Raw genomic sequence first — 17514 nt, forward strand, 5'->3', positions numbered from 1 at the left:
CATGTCTGTACCGGTACCCCGTACCGCACTATTCGCGTGCATGCGTGTGTTTATTGCGGACGCCGGAGCCACTAGCATTCACAGCATTCCAGTTTGGCCAAGAAATACTTAATTTGATTATTTATAAGCATCTATACTAGTATGATGATTTTTATTTTTGGGTGGATCCCCGGAGGTAGATCATCGTATACTATATCTATAGGCAAATGATGTAGAAAATACATGTCGCCCAATGCACCAATTGAATAACAGACTGGCACTGCACGGCCCTCGAATTACGGATCTGAAGGTGCACAGCAACTTTTTGGGGGCAAAGCTGATAATTGCCTTGGATTTGCGCTGTGGTCTAATTTCAACTCTAAATGAAATGGCGCAAAATATAAAAGCCCAGTGACTATGTATGTATGTATGTATTTTCACTGAAAAGGCAAGGCAGCATGGCAGTTTAAAATATTTCAAGAGGGCATCATGCCTTCATGGCAACTGTTGACAATTGGAGAAGGGCACCAAGGCAATTTCTCAAAAGTGAAGAAAACACACACAAACATAGATAGATATTATATAATGAAGGGGCAGGGCTGGGGCACCGATGGCAAAGTTCTTCATTAGAGGGCACGGCAAGTGACTGCCTTGGGTAAAGGACATATTTTGAGGGCATTACGGCAGTGGGGATGGGCACCCACGGCAAAATGCCATGGGTGCCGTGGGTTCATTCGAGGGCTGGCACTGCACAGTACCGGTACCGGCTTTGGCTGGTTACCAGTACCGTATGCCAGTTGTACTCTTCTGGCCAATTCCACGCCAAAAGTGCCTTTTGTAACGTCCGTAACAAAATTTTGGAACATTATTTCTCAAAATAGGAGCATTTATTTCAAATTTGCTAACCATGCGTCCATAGATAAATGTCAGACTACTTCAAGATAGTAAAGAAAAAAATCTGAGGAAGTACCTTGACAGTTTTTTTTCATTGTGAAAAACGTTACGGATGTTACATTTGAGATAAAATGTAACGTCCGTAACACTAAATCAACAGTGTAGGACGATACAGGAGTATTAATTTCAAACTTGCTTTTCATGTTTACATAGAATGGAGTCAGGGCTTGCTCAATATAGTTAACAGAAAAAAATAAAACATGGAACTGAATGGAGATTTAAGGATATGTACCGTCTGTCAAAAAGGCAGGCACTATCGCGGAACGTCCGTATTCCCCCGCTCGTTTCTAATTTCTGTAGCTAATTAACTAAGAAAGCCAAAACAAAATTGCTTCATTATATTGAACATTAGAGTGTGTACTAGTAGCATACCGGTACTAAGAAATAAAGTGTTATCCTAACAGCAAACATGTGTGCTATTCACTTAAAAGTTGCAAGTTGCATGTATCTGTAACATCCGTAACGGTGGAATTGGCCAAAAATAGACTGTAGGCCTACCGTATACAATCAATACTACAAAACGTAGTGACAGTCGTATCGTAGAGAGATTTTTTCATGAGAAGGTAGGCCTACGGTACACAAAGTAAAGGGGTTCTTCTCTAGTTCTGATTTAGTTTAGTGACCATGCGCATACCCCAAAACTACTTACAATATTATCTTATTTATGGAGGGCAGAATTAACTGCCTATAATCAAGTTTTAAGTTTTTGTTTTTTTTGGTTTTGTAGTGTCCCAGGACCTAGACCTAAATGCTAGGATCATTCATGGTTGACCTAAAAAAATTTAAAAAAATTGCATGATTGTTAACATTTTTAATATGAAAATTGATAATTTGTATTCATATAAAGTTAATTCTTTATTACTTCCGTGGTCCGAGCTGTGCGCCAAGCATAGGCGAGCGTACACACAGAAGAAATAAATAATCACGCTGATTGGCTGATCAACGGACTTGACAACAAGCCGGTTGACCCATTAATCGTCGGCGCGGTAGCGTAGTAGGCAACCTTGTCACTTCTCGCGATCGCAATTCACCAGCGTACCGGATCATGGAAGTAATAAAAATTAACTTAAATAGGCCTACTCTAAATGATATCAAAATGCATTCAAATAAAAAAAAACAAATTTGCAATTTTTTGTTGCAATTTGGTACCAGTTACCCGCCCAAAAAATCGCTGGTACCTGAGCACAAATTTACCGAAAGTCACACCCTAGTTAGAATATGGCTTACCGTATTTCATCAAATAAACGCCCCCGGGGGCGTTACATTTTCCCAAGGGGGGGGGGGCGTTTATTCAAGGTCAATTTGGTAAGCTTACTACACAAGATAGCATGGAAATATCGGCATTTTTGAAACATCTTGGTTGAAAAAAAAGTGGTGGGGGAGCATTTATTTGAGGGGGGCGACTATTTGACTTAAATATTTTTATTTTATTTCCAATTTCAGATGGCAAATTTTTTCTCAACACCTAAATCTGCTGGCCATGGAAGGGCCATGGAGGAGTTGGATCATCTAATACAGGATCTATGTAAGTCTGATATGTTTCAAAAATGTTATAAAAACGTCGGTCTACTTTTCGGCGTAGTGGTAAAAGCCTAACAATTTCCGCCGATTACGAGCTGATCAAACTATAACAAGGTCAGGCCTTATATTAAGTATTCCTGGACCAGGAGCTAAAATGAGCTCCTGGTCCTAAAGATGTCTCCTGGTCCTATAGTTTGTGTGTAAAATATTGGATACACCAGGAGCTAAAACTGGGCAACCATGGGGTAAAAAAAGCCTGGGTGCCTGGTTAATATAAGCCTTGAACAAGGTTATCTGCATACAACAGCTTACTATGCACAGCCGTGCACAAAGAGTATGTTCCATGATGTACATGAATTAAATAATTTTTCACAATTTGAATTTAAGGGTGTCCTCCAAATGTCCAAGCTGTCTTGCTGATGTACGCTCCTAGTCATACTTTACCGGGGAAAATGTGTGTACAAATTTGAAATTTTAATGCTAAAGTGAGTGTTTTAAACACACCATCATTTAGAGAATTCTTTTGGCATGCAGTTGCTAGTGAAAAGTGCCATACGACGAGCCCTCAGTACTGGGTGCAGCACCCCCCCCTTGGCTATGCCACTGATTGTGTTTCTCAAAAGCATAACAGAATCATAAAACATGGCTACTTTAACACTACAAATTGTTTTGCATCGTATAATTGCCTTAAGATTTTATTGAACCTCCAAAACGTCATATTAGTGCAATCCTATTAAATGTAGTGATTTCAATGAGTTTTCCTTGACTATCATAATTATCTACAGTCAGTCTACTCTGAAGTACAAAGTACAGACGCGGACGCACACATTGTGCCGACTTTGAAGGCACGCATACCTGCAGTAAAGACGCAGCACTACGCACTGTTAACGCGTTGTATACACGCGCGTTGTCACTTTGTACTTCAGAGTGGACAAACTGTATTTGTTTGGATATGCACTAAATTTCATCAGTGGCATGCACATATTTGTGCTACATTCACCAACAATTATATACCGTACATAATAAAAATATTTTCATCATTATTTAAGATGTTGCCAACGAGGAAGAAAACCGCCTGATTCAGAAGGAAAAGCAACACATTCAAGGTAAGATTAGATAATAATAAGCATATTCTTGGAGAGAACACATCATTATATTGAAAGTTTTTTTAGAATCAAATGTAAAGGGGAAGAACAAAACCTGTTAATACTATGTTTACAATGTGTGCGGAGGGGTCAGTCCCAATCTTTTGATTTATTTTTGTGGCACCCTTTTTAACACACTAGTGACACTACAGTTAATGGATAATATCATATGGTTTGCCATATCAGAATAAAACAAGACTTTGAATGGAATTTCTTCAAGTCAGACCGGCACACTTGTGCCATGCACACAGTGGTTTACCTGCTGGATTTTATATTGATTGACATCAGTCCGTTTAGCTCAATCATGACTGTACTTGACTCTGGTCCAAACCGCTCACAACAAACTTGATGAGTCCCTGCAGATATTTGTGGAAAATTGAGCTGGTTGAAATTTTACTGGACAAGGAACTTAGAAGTTGTTCTGGTCTGCTTGTATATAAATGAAAATCATAGAGCTGATTGGTGTGTGTTGATTATTCTTGATATAGGCTTATTAGGATATTGCACCTAAATGGTGTTAGCAAGGTGTATCTTGGAGCAAAGAGGGAGATGCTCAAGTCAGTGATGGATTTAGAGCAGAGAGGGGTAGCCCAATTTTTAAAAAGGAAATTGAAAATGTAAAAAAATAGCAGCAAAGAATTTAAAGAATTTTTGCAAATTTGTTTAACAGTTTATTGGAGAAATGACCCATCCATACCAAAATTGACCTGAAAAAAAAAAGCATCTTAACAAGTAGCTGAAGATGTTTGCATCACAAAAAAATAATATATTTCTATTCATACTTTTACAGCTTTAGAGGCAGAAATTCAGGAACGTCAGAAGTTGATTCAGAACCACCAGAAGATGACATCACAAACGGACAAAGATATTAAATTAGCTCACCAGCAGTTTAAAAACAACAGAGCTACCTGTGAAAGGTACGATTTACATCGGTGATCAAGCTTTGGTAATCTGCATGACTGCAATGCATGTTATAATCGAGGACTTGCTGAAGTCGCAGGTTCAAATTCTGCTTTCTTCACAAATATAGTGTGGCTCCTTGCAAAATTTGCAAAATTGAATTGCTCGCAAAATTAACTTATTTTAGAGTATTTCAAGCTTTGCATACAGCTGGAGATTGTACGTAAAACGAATGCATATGCTGCAAACTGTCATAATCTCAAACACAGGGCATATCCTAAGCATAGGGAAAATGCGCTATTTTTTAGAGTAAAATGCGCGTGCCAGTTTTTGAAAATGCACATTTTTCAAAATGCGTGATTTTTCTCCCCCAAAATTTCAAATATACAATATTACAAATTTTTTACTGTTTTTCTTCTATATTTTCTTACAAATTATTGCGACAACCTATTTTCTATACTATTTTCTAAGCTTATGATGTCAGGATATTAAAAATTATTTTTTCCGATTTTTTTGATGGCCAATAAAGCTGAAAAATTAAAAAATGATTGAATTTTTGGTCTTTTTTAAAGCGCCCAAAAAGCACCCAAATCAATCGTCTATGACCTTGGGAATGCTCGTGACGTAAGCTCAGGGTTCACAGTCACGTGATCTTACTCGGAAACGTGTAAACAAGACTTGCTTCCTGTACTTTGCAAGCTGCCCGGCAAGTCTGATTTTCACAATAAAGCTTGAAATTAGAGGAATCTTCAAGTTGCTGGTTCCTTCTATATATATTAGAAATAATAGAATTATTGTCAACACATAAATTTTCCGTAAATTTTTGACAAAATTAATAGTCATAACTGGCTGGGTATAACTGGGTAATTGAGTTTGAATTTCGCGCTGGGATCAATCCCATGCGCAAATGTTTGCTGCTACCGATGTCATGGACTGAATAAACATGATCGAATAACAAATTAAATACTTGTTTGTGACATTCCCTATATATTTTTGATTCATTGTAAAACGTCTTGCAGTAATCCAAAAATTAATAAAAAACCGCTGATTTCATCAAATCCAGCCCATATAAAGGTTTTCATATTTAGCGTATTGCGGTAATACATTCTTTCCACACAATCGCGATTGAAAGAAACAGATACTCGGGCAGATACTTTATTATAAAATAAATACAATTTAGGCTTAGTAAACCGTTATTTGATGGAATTCTGAAATCTGAATAAAATTAAAATATTGTCACTTGTGTCATGATTCTTTAATGATAGTACAATCAGTGTACGGTACTGAAAAAGTGAAACATTCATGTTTTATGGATTACCGAACACGATGCGTAAATTGCTGCTGAAGTGCAGGGACGGATATGCACAAACACAGCGACTCGCTTCGGGCTTCGTCCTCTGTGTTTCATGGGGTGTTTCAGCAAATTTGATCAATCGTTCCCTTATATTTGGAACATTTACAGGAATAAATTTTGCTGATGAAGTAGCAATACGTTGGAAATATCAGAATGTGAATATCAAATTGGTCATTTTGTCTGCAAGTACAGTACAGTCGCGGATACTGAACACTCGGCGTAGTGAGACTCAGTCAGTCACTGAGCTCATCCGTGTGTATCTATATACTGAAGTTCGCCTATCATACATGACCGGTTGTAAAGCTAAGAAATAATTAAAAAATCCTGTACATGTACCTTATTCTATTCCTTCATTTTCTCATTGTGATAAGTTCATCTCAACTTGGTGTGACGATCTGAACTGGTAGCACTAGCAGTTATTTTTTTGTAATCTGTTTTCATTCCGGTTCTTGGCGAATCTTAGCTCTTCATGCTTTACTGTAATATTCCCTATGCATATCGTGGATGGCTTGGCCTATCCCAAATCACCCCGCCAGCACTTTTCCCATTTTAAATCCACACACTTTATTCAGGAACTTCATTCTTAATTTGATCATGATATTTCCTTCATATTATTCTTATTTTATTGAAGATATTTTTCATGTAAAGTAAGTTGACAATGACTGAATTAGTGCATTGGCCCGATGCATGCCACAGTAATACACGGACATTGTGTTTACAATCAAACCCGGAAGTAACTGTGTGTCCCTGGGCTGGCGTCATCAACGAAAAGCGCCCAATTTGAACGATTTCGTTTTGTAATTTAGGGGGTGCCAAAATCCAATCTTTGCATGGAGATTATGTCTAGCCTGGTACGCTATGCAAATAAAAAATATTCTTTTCTGCTTCCTGACATCATAAGCTTTCCATTGATATATAACTTTATTTTCAATGAGGTTCACCTTTAACATGGATTGTGTTGCAGATCATTATGGATTCTTTGATTTTAGTGAAAACTTCAGATTTTTGGGAAATGAGTACTTGAAAAATGGTTATTTGGGGCAAATCTGAAAATTCACGGTCGGACCTAAAATGTGCGATTTTACCCAAAATGTGCAATTTTCTGGGTTTTTTTGCGCATTGCGCATTTGCCCTGTATCCCCATTTCTTGTTTCACTTTCTGCACTATCAAGATAAAAGAGAAGCAATCTGCTCCATGTTGCTGTGACCAATCCTAATTGTTTCCTATTCCATCTTTATTATAACAATGTTGCAGTTTGAAGAGTCAACACAGTGTTCTACAACAGCACCTAAATGATCTGTACAAAAAACAAGAAGGTGTCAATGCAAAGTGGATAGACAAGAGGTAAAAAGTTAATGCTTATAATAATAATTTAATAATAAAGGTTCTCTCATGAATAACATTATTAGAGATTATAAAACAGAGTTTGTCATGTCATGTTTTGCAAGTTGAAAAGTCACTGGATATGATACTATAGTACACAAGCCTGGCATGAGAAACCCACTATCAACTAAATTGATATTAAGGGCATTGGGCGTTGGCTCTTACTAACATTGTTCCTTGTTATGCAAATGAGACAGTTTACGCTTCTGTAGCCTCTACACAGAGATTTCAGAGCTATCATTTTGTTATTTCCCTATTTCACATGCATCAAGGCCGTTTCTATACAGTTGAATGAGCATGAAAAGAAGGCTTCCGCATGACTATACAGTGCGAAGTAGATATCCTATTTGTATACTCTCAATATGTAATGGCAATTTGGTCCATTATTTGTGACACATTAATATCAATGTGGTGTTAAACCTGCTTCCCTCTTTACCTGTTCGTAAGTACTTGGTCAGTGTCTTTGTTATTTGCTGAAATGTTTAGTACCCAGGCATGAGAATTTTCAGTTTAAAAACTGAATTCAGTTTTTTTTATAGTTAAAATTTCCGCAACTTTATTTAATTTCAGCCCGTTTTGGGTACTTTTTGCCCAATTTCACGCACATTTTCAGTTTTTTTCAGTTATTTTTAGGAAGGTGCAGTCTCATGCCTGAGTACCATATCTGAACTAATTAGCACCACCTCCCTATTATGTTATTATTCACAAACTTGTCAATTTGGTTCATTATTTGTGACAGATTAATGGAAATTTCATAACATCAATGTTGTGCTTGAATCTAACACAGGTCTGCAAGAAAATACCCCTTGTCCAGCATGAAAGCTGCACATAAGAGATATCCCAGCCAACAATTTTACCATCATTTTTACGTTATCCATGTCTGTTAAAATAACGGTGTAAATATGTTACTGTGCTCTTGACGTTACATCGGCGAACGCGTCATGAAAAACGCTAGTGTGTTGGCTGGGATATGCTAAATGTAATATATTACTGATATGAAGGCTGCACATAAGAGATATCCCAGCCAACAATTTTACCATCATTTTTACGTTATCCATGTCTGTTAAAATAACGGTGTAAATATGTTACTGTGCTGCGACGTTACATCAGCGAACGTCATGAAAACGCTAGTGTGTTGGCTGGGATATGCTAAATGTAATATATTACTGATATTTTGTTGCATCAATGTGGTGCTAAAATATGATTTCCTTTGCTCCTTTCTTTATTTAACTTTTATTTAACTTTATATTTTGTTTACTAAAGTAGTGCACACACATGTTAATTTGGTTCATAATTTATGACACATTAATCGGATCTAACAAAAAAACATTGGTATCTTTCCACTAGGGCTGACTTGAGCCGACGTGTTGACCAATATGAAGGCACATGGCAGACATACCAGGCCAAGTATGAAGAGAGTGAGTTAGCCATACAGTTGAGGGATATGGAATCCCAGGTTGCTTTGGTTAGTGAGCGGCTTACTAAGGCTTAGAATACAGTGACGCATCTGAGACAGTCTATTACTAAGCTGGAACAGTTGGATACAGATGGTATGATATAGGCCTACATTATACACGTATGTGATGTGATCAAGCAAAATCAGTCGGAAGTTGGAAATATTGATTTTCAGATATAGCCAAACAGAGACAATAAGGACTTCAGACTGATTTTGCTTGATCACACCACATATAGCCAATCCATATGGCTATGTTGAACTGTCATACACTATACTTTTCAGCAAGGTTCTTCAGCAGTCTACGATTTGGTGCTGTTTACAGCATAAACACAAAAGTAGCATTCTGATTGGCTAATTAAATCATGTCATCGTTACATTGGCACCCCCATTGACCAATCAAGCTGCGTAGCATTGCTTGACCCAGGCGTGACCTAGTTCTTTTTATGCGATAATCAGGATGAGCAGTCTGACACTGCTGAAGGACCTTAGTGATTACTATAATTAAAAAATATTTAGGCAAGTGGAAATACTAGGAGAAAGTTGTGAATCTTGTTGTATCAGTACTCATATAGGTAGGATCAGTCCTAAAATGTACATGGGTGTCAATCCCAGGGGACATGTTCCTCCACATTTTGGGATGGGGGGGACAATATCAAATGTCCCCCTCACGTTTTGGCAAATACTTCCCTGGTCTAAGTAGGAGCTAGTAGGCTTACTGTAAAAATACATGTAATATTCGGTATACCTTGATTTTTGGCTATAAAAAAGGTAATGGCATGTCACTGGAAATGAACTGCAAACTGCTGCAATTGAGCCTTCATATTGAACATTTTTCAAGTTTTTCCATCTAACATTTTACACAATAATAGTGTAAATAATATCCACCAAATGCCTTCATTTGGTGCTCATTTTGTAAAAATTTTCCAATGTGTGAAGAGATTCCCGCTTCTGGATTTCACAAACTTTGTGTCCCCCCACGATCAACTTTGGATTGACTTCCTTATGTATATACCCATCAAACACAAAAAACGTCGGGTTATATATGGGCTGTTTCACAATCAGGGTACACATTTCAAAATCCATGTTTCTTAGCATCCTGCTGCTTAATGAAAGAAGCTGAAGGATTTCTTTTAATTTATAAATGAAGTATGTCTACTCCCCTTACAATCACACATCAAAGAAATCACACAAATGCCTTAGTTTTTTCATTATATGGTGAAACGTTCACTTTTTTTGACATTTTGATGTTTCATCTTCAAAAAGCACATTTTGAAAGCTGTAATTTATACAGTAAATGAATTTTAAATTTACTACTGGGTGACTTTTCTAAATGTAGTTATAGGCACCTAAGTTTTGAAATTAAAATCATTTGCATATGGTCATTTTCACAGTAAAGGGTGTAACTTTTGATTTTTAGGGTCAAAATTTCAAACCACTTAAATATGTTTCTGTTACCCTCAGACCGAGAAAGCCAAAAAAGGACAAGGACACAAAGATTTTGCTAATCATGGATGGCACTCCATCAAGTTGCCTTTTATTGAGCGTTTGAATTTGTTTCAGAATTCACACCAATTACCTTTGATCTCAGCCGAAATAAAATTAACAAAATATATAATATTCTCATCGAGAAAACGTTATTGGACACATTTGGAACACGACAGCCGCCATCGAATTCCCCTTACCCCAGTGACCGCGACTGGAGTAAAGTGTTACACTTTGTACTATTGAAATCAGATCAAAACCTATCCTAGGGTAGACCTACCCCCCTAGAATTAAATTCCCGAGTGTACAACTCTGAAACCGTTGATTAACATAACATATCATGGCTGAGACCCACACAAGGTATATATACTACTGGTGCATACAATACAAGATCTCCGAGGGTGGCTGTTCCCTGGGATTCCACCAACAGGTGTGTAATTGACCTGAAGGTTACAATGGATAAAAGGATTATTGTGACTTACTCGTCTACCTGTGCATGTGTATCATTATAATTTACAAAAAGAATATCTAAAAATCCCAATCTTCAACAATTACTAATGTACTATACTCGAGCAACAACCAAATTTTTGCACATATAACTCTTTTAACATGTACTGATTAATGACAGCTCTCCATTTTCTAGAACTGATATATATATAATTTATAGAAGTGGGAAACAATATTATATTGTGACCCTTATCTTTGAAGATCTTGTGCTTATTTGAAGATCTCTGAAAGCCTTTCTCTCTGTTACCTATGGCATCTGTGATAAACACATTTGGAACTTACAGGCTGGTTAATTTAAAATAACATTCTGAAAATTTGTACCATTTTGCTTGTACTCCTGATCTATTGAGACTTTCTGCTTATCCAGTATTTCTCTATATTGCAATAACATAATTTATATAACATTTAACGATAATGTCCTCACTACTTTACTTGCAGCTATTTCTGTAAAGGATTCCCTCTTCGCATGTGCTGATTTAAGCCCTTATATCACCTAAGGACAATTATAAATAATCATGCTAATGCAACATAATTGACATATCATAATACATTTCCTTTGTTATTGAGCTGTTAACTTCTCTCTATTCCCTTTACTTAATTATGTGTTCACTAATATATACTTTTCATTGCCCCCATACCCTTATTGGGAGTGGTGGGTGGGGAAATTTCTTTCCGATGTTTACTTGATGGAGAGACATTCATAAATGACTCACAAACTCGATCGCAAGCACTACATGTAGATGTTTACAAAATCGATGTCACCTATTGATCCCCATGCCAACACCACAACACACAGCATGGAGCTAGCATGACCATACCGGATCGACAAACACAATAGGGATCGTCCATTTCTCGCCATGGGTAAATTTGTTTTCCTTTAAACTTTGCTCAGTAAAACATTATTTACTGAAATCATGCATAGAAGCAACTTAAATTCCAGTAAAATAATGTTTCAAGGCTTAAACCTTTTGATTTCTAATAAAAAAAATTGACATTTCCATAACATTTTGGTTAAAATCTAAGAAAAATGTATTTTACATAAGCTCAGAAAATTATGACATGAAAGCTGGAATACATGTGAAATTCCATTCCAAAGTAAGTCAACAGATATAAGTTACATTTTATACCATGTTTTGCTATGTTTGTAATTGCAGTTTTGAAAATTTTTTACATAAAGTGTCATTTACAATGGAAATTTCCCAACCTTAAACATATTTTTTAAGTTTTAATTGGGTTCCTAAAATAATTTGAATGTCTAACTTCATGTACAAATACTACTTGATAAAAGGACCCTCCCAGCCAAGTTTCACAGAAATTGGAGGTATTTTTTAGAATTGGCAATTCAAGCGATTTGTGTTTCGAGGCTTCAGTTAACAACACAGGTGATCATAAAAGTAAAATATTTGGCTAACTACTGCAAGTTGACATGAAAAAATAGGTAAAAAATATCACAATTACCAATTTTCATGCTTTGCTTCTAAGTATTGAATTTCAGTTGTGACAAAAATTAAATTATCACAGCAAGTCATTTTTTTTGTTTGGAGGCTTCATGTTAACAATGGCTAAACATTGCAGAAGTAGTTTTTTGAAAACAACACTGTTGGGATCATCTAAGCTGTTATTTTCTTGTGTGTATTGAATTAATGATTCTATGCGGCAGATATTGTAGATTTATCACAAATTAATTTTTTACCCATTTGTTAAGTATGGTGTTTTTTTTTTTTTTTTCCTCCGAAACAGGCTTTTTGGGTATCAGTATATTTTTCAAACATTAACCATAATATCAAAAAATTTTTAAATTTATGACATTCTGCACATACCAAGTAACAATTACAATGCAGATATCAGTATGAAACACTAATTTAAATATGCATAGATGATAATTAATCTTATTGTTGTTTGGAGGCTTCATTTGTTTCGGAGGCTTCAATTGTTAACGGAAAGTTTGTATTGGGTCCCATTTTCAAGCGGTGATATATATCTCCACGATTTAAAAACTTGTGACTTGAGGATCTACTTTGCTACATTTTGATAAATAGATTGGATGAGCTCTTTTATTTATATTTGCCCAAGCTTGCTGAACAGTTTGTTTCGGAGGCTTCAAAAAAGTTAACGGAAAAAGGGCTCTTTGAAGTCAAGATTTTATAAAAATCTTAAAAGCTTGCAAATCAACTAATTTTTGTTACCCATTTCAAGTTAAGATATCAACTGTTATGAATCAAGAAGAAGTGAAGAAATAACCAAGAATTATGAACCAAAGCTATACCCACAAAGTTTGTTAACAATTGTTAACGGAAAATGAAGCCTCGAAACGACAAATATCGAAGTCCGGTTCTCAAAAATACAGGGCTGTTCACAATTAAATCTAATGTGGCAGTGTTTACTGAACATATGACCATACTTTCAGGATAAGAAAAATTATCCATGAACTAACTGAAGAAAACACAGGGTTTTACAAAAATGTTACTGTTTTTATAGTTTTTCAAAATGGCAATACTAAGTACATTTAAGCCTGCTAAAACTGAACGCAGTAACTACCAAAGATGACTATGCTACCCAAGGTAGCTGCTAACTAGATGACTTATGTGGCCAAAAATCATGGAATTCTATGGCTTTATTAGAACACTACGGATCAAAATGTTAAAAATCCAAAGTTACACCCTTTACCGTGAAAATGACCATATATGAATTACAGAAAAAATGTGACCCAAAAAAGAAAGATTTGTCAAAAATCTCCAAAATAATGTCCCCTCCTTTACATAAGATTTTATGAAGCACTATAAATCAATTTAAAACCCTTCCAAATTGTGCAGAATGGGTGAAAAGTTTCATGTGTATCTTGTGATTCAAAGTACCAAAAATCAAGATTGTACATCAAGTGGCGGAGTCGGGACGAGTGTTACCATGTGATGTCAAAAAAAACATGTCCCCTCCTTTACAGCATTATTCTATCTGCAATATATTTTTGCAGTTAGGTACCATGTTTTTAAATTACATTTTTAATAGCTCAAGGTGCAACCATTGTAGGGATAAGAACCAATTTTTGAAATTCACTATAGATTTTTTTCTTTTGCCACATCATAAAATGTCCCCTCTTTTACGCTTGATAATACAAAATCATGACTTTGTCTAATTTTATATATTCCCACACTGATAGAGTGGTGAAAACTAATTAAATTTCATAATAGGAGCTGATGATAATAATTAAGTGTGATTTGTGGAGAAATAATTTGCTATTCCAATTTTAAGATTTCAACCTGTCATAAAAAATGTGTCCCCTCCTTTACGATCAATGGTTTTTGCATTTTATTCAAATAATAGGATTGTCTTTGTTTGAACTAATGAAAAGTAAACCTAGAAATATGGGATGGATACAAGCAGGCATAAAAATAGCAAAATCCACTTGGTCAATGTTATTATTTTGATTTTATGCTCCAAATAGTCAACAAAAATATGTAAAGGAGGGACATTTTTGACACATTTTCCTTCATATCTCAAAAACGCTAGTAGCATCACCGCGAAACTTGTCATGAGACAAGATACTAACCCATTGCTTCATGTAAATGCATATTTGTGTAGATTTTACTTGTTTTGGTAAACTTGCAAGTAACTTCTCTTAGTCAAATTCAATATTTGAGCCATTTCCATCAGTTAACATGATTCTGCGAAAAATTGATGTTTAAATAATATACAATCTGTATCATTTGAAAGCTCTATTTGTCAGCAATATTATTAGACAACTTTGGAGTTGAAAAAAGGCAACATCAAATCATTGTAATGCTGTTTGTAAACTTTGGTATTTGGCCATTTTCCTTGATATATCCAATTAAAAAATAATATTTGAAAAAAAACCCAGTTAACTGGCTAAATAATTGTTAGAACTTGAAAATTTGATATATTTAAACTACTTTAACATGTTTAAAACAATCACATTAAGATACTCTGATTTTGAACCCTCGTGAAACCCACTTGTGTACCCTGATTGTGAAACAGCCCATATTGGGTATAAAATGTTTCAATAACACATAGATAATCTTTTTGAAAACTTGCTGCAAAACATTGTAATATAATATTATTTAAAAGAGTTGACAAAATATTTTGCAAAATGTTTGCCAAAAAAATAAGTTTGCCAACAAATATTTTACAATAAAATTTTGATAAAATTTTAAAATTGTTGTTATAGTGTTTTTTCATATCAAACATTTAAAAAATGTTTTCATAGCTTTTATATAGCCCTACATTTAAATATAATTAAAAGGTTTTGACGTTATTAAACATCTTTAAAACATTTTTGTGTTTGCTGTGTTGCTAAAAGTAACAAGCGGACATGTTTGCAGGAGTAATTTGTCCTGTTACACATTATTAATTAATATTTTGCAAACTAAAACTTTGCTGGTTTTGATCAACAGTACTCATTGCAATTTAAATTTCATCATATTACTTGTCTTTTGCCCACTCTTTCCGGTAATAAAGACTATGATATATTAGTTAGGTTTATGTTACTGACATCTGGTTTTAAAAGTAAAGAAAAGCTGAGAAAGATCATGAAGATCATAAAAGCATCATCGGTTTCAATTACCGAACCCTGCTCTTTCATAGTTTGTATGCTTTTATATTTCAATATTCATTTAATGAAAATGTATGGATTATCCATCATGTTTGTAGTGCTTTTGAATTTGCATTGTAATACATTCTATATTATTCTGCAGCCACAATAAGTGAGCAGGGGTAGCGTTTTAAGGGGTCTTGGGGTCCAGGACTCCTTGATTTGGCAGGTCCCCGTGATTTGGACCCCTTAATTTTGTACGTCTGTGTAGAATTAGATGCCTGGACCCCTTTATTTGGCAATTTGGACCCCTGGACTCAGCAGGTCACCGCTAACCCTGTAAGTGAGTTTGTTTATGGTGAGTTAAAGGCTTAATGTACGATTTCCTTGAAATTTTTGAAAATTTGTCATTATATACTCAAAATGCTGAAATAATACTAGTAATAATTATCGGGAATGGTTTCTGTCCATTTTGAGCTGAAATAACGAGGTAACGTGAAAGAAACACTGCTTGTTATTTTGGCCGTTTAACACGCAGTTCTATGGGAGGACATAAAGTCATAATTTCTTGAATTATGACTTTATGTCGAACTTTGCTCTGTTTACCTACAAACACAACAAATTTGGCTGATTCCATTTAGGTGCAAGTTGTGACATGTGTAAACATTACAAATATGCCAAAAAATCAGGTTTGAAAAAAGATCATGAATATGTTTTCTAAAAACATTGTAAAATATTTTGGGCAAACATTTTGCAAAATATTATGTCAACAGTCAAATAACATTCTGTTAGAATGTTTTGCATCACCTTTTCAAAAATGTTTTATCAACGTTCGCCAGTTTATTTATTTTTTTGCTGTTGTGAGTTATGTTTACTATTGTCAGAAGTTAGGTTTTTGCTTGGACTTTGCACCAATATCTCTAGCTTTCCCATTAAACGATTTATTTTATACCGGTACTTAAAATCCTTTGAATAAAGGTGTTTGCCATTCCTCCACTTATTTGCAATTTTTTGTAAATAGATCAAGTCAAGATGAATAAGGTCCACACAATGCAAAATGAAAACTGTTTGGTATCCAAATATCTTTCAAAGTGCTTGCAATCATAGCTATTCATCTATTCCAATCTATCTAAACTGAGCTCAAAAAGAAACTTTCACAAGGTCATATCTTAAAATCCTGTCCATCAAAAAGAACTAAAATTACACACAGGTTTACTTCAATACTCTACTCTAAACACATGTCAGTTACCAAGCAGTTATCCAACTGACGCAACAGCAAAATACACTGACATGGAATAGCTTCCTGGACCACATCACAGCGCAATAATTGGCACCCAGCACCCAGCACAAGAATCTGTGATAATGAGTACAAGATCCTTGCACAGGTAATAATTCCCAAAGAGTAAGTGGAATAGTGTGGAACAAGACCTGTTTCTTGAAGAAAGTGTGTGAAAATCAGAAAACAGAACCGTTTCATCATCTGTGCCAGGATCTTGTATGCATTCTCACAGATTTCATGTGCTGGGTGCCAAATGTTGGGCTGTGAAAGTGGTCCAGGAAGCCTTTTGCTGCTATGTCAGTTGGACAACTGCTTGGTTACTGCTTGGTTACTGACATGTGTTTTGAATAGTGTATTGAAGTAATCCTGTGTGTAATTTTGGTTCATTTTGGTTGACAGGATTTTAAGATTATGACCTCGTGATTCACAAGTTGTGAAAAATCATAAGTTTCATTTTGAGCTCAGTTTATAATGAAATTACCCAGTAGGGTATGACTCGCCACAAATAACTTGCATATTTATATAGATGGTATATACAGCACGCATTAAGGATGCACAAACTGAGTTATTACCGGTATGTATTATGTTAAGATTACATATTTCCCAATGTATTTTAAGTTCAATAAGTTGAATGAACTCATTGAATAAATCTAGGTCATCCATTGACATTTAACACACAATGCAAATGATCAAGTATAAGGTAATTTTGAATGTATAGGTTTCCAATCAATATGAGATAGCTTTGAAAAACATCAATATTTATGCTTTATTATCAAAACATATTGCCACGATATCCATTTTTATGAAGAATCATTGTAATTTGACTGTGTAAAAATCACAAATTTGATAATCTTACAAATAATCAACTATGCCATTGTATATTGAACAAACCCATACATCATGTCAAGTCTATTATTTAGAAACCAGACATTACAACAAATTAGTTTTTGAAATTGACTAAGGTGAGATTTGTGTATGAGTAGCTTTGTTTTCATTGTGAATTTACA

General features: G+C 35.1%; 1 protein-coding gene across 1 annotated transcript in view; it reads left to right on the forward strand.

Moving 5' to 3' along the window:
- Positions 1 to 902: 902 nt before the first annotated feature.
- LOC140141629 (uncharacterized) overlaps positions 903 to 17514 on the forward strand; it is a 176327-nt gene continuing 159715 nt past the window's right edge. The window contains exons 1-6 of the mRNA XM_072163540.1: positions 903 to 923; positions 2377 to 2458; positions 3504 to 3560; positions 4390 to 4516; positions 7109 to 7198; positions 8585 to 8702. Of these exons, the coding sequence (XP_072019641.1) occupies positions 903 to 923; positions 2377 to 2458; positions 3504 to 3560; positions 4390 to 4516; positions 7109 to 7198; positions 8585 to 8702 (495 nt within the window). The remainder of the gene's footprint in view (positions 924 to 2376; positions 2459 to 3503; positions 3561 to 4389; positions 4517 to 7108; positions 7199 to 8584; positions 8703 to 17514) is intronic.

The sequence above is a fragment of the Amphiura filiformis genome, chromosome 19 (assembly GCF_039555335.1).
Source record: "Amphiura filiformis chromosome 19, Afil_fr2py, whole genome shotgun sequence".
In the NCBI taxonomy this organism is placed as follows: Eukaryota; Metazoa; Echinodermata; class Ophiuroidea; order Amphilepidida; family Amphiuridae; genus Amphiura; species Amphiura filiformis.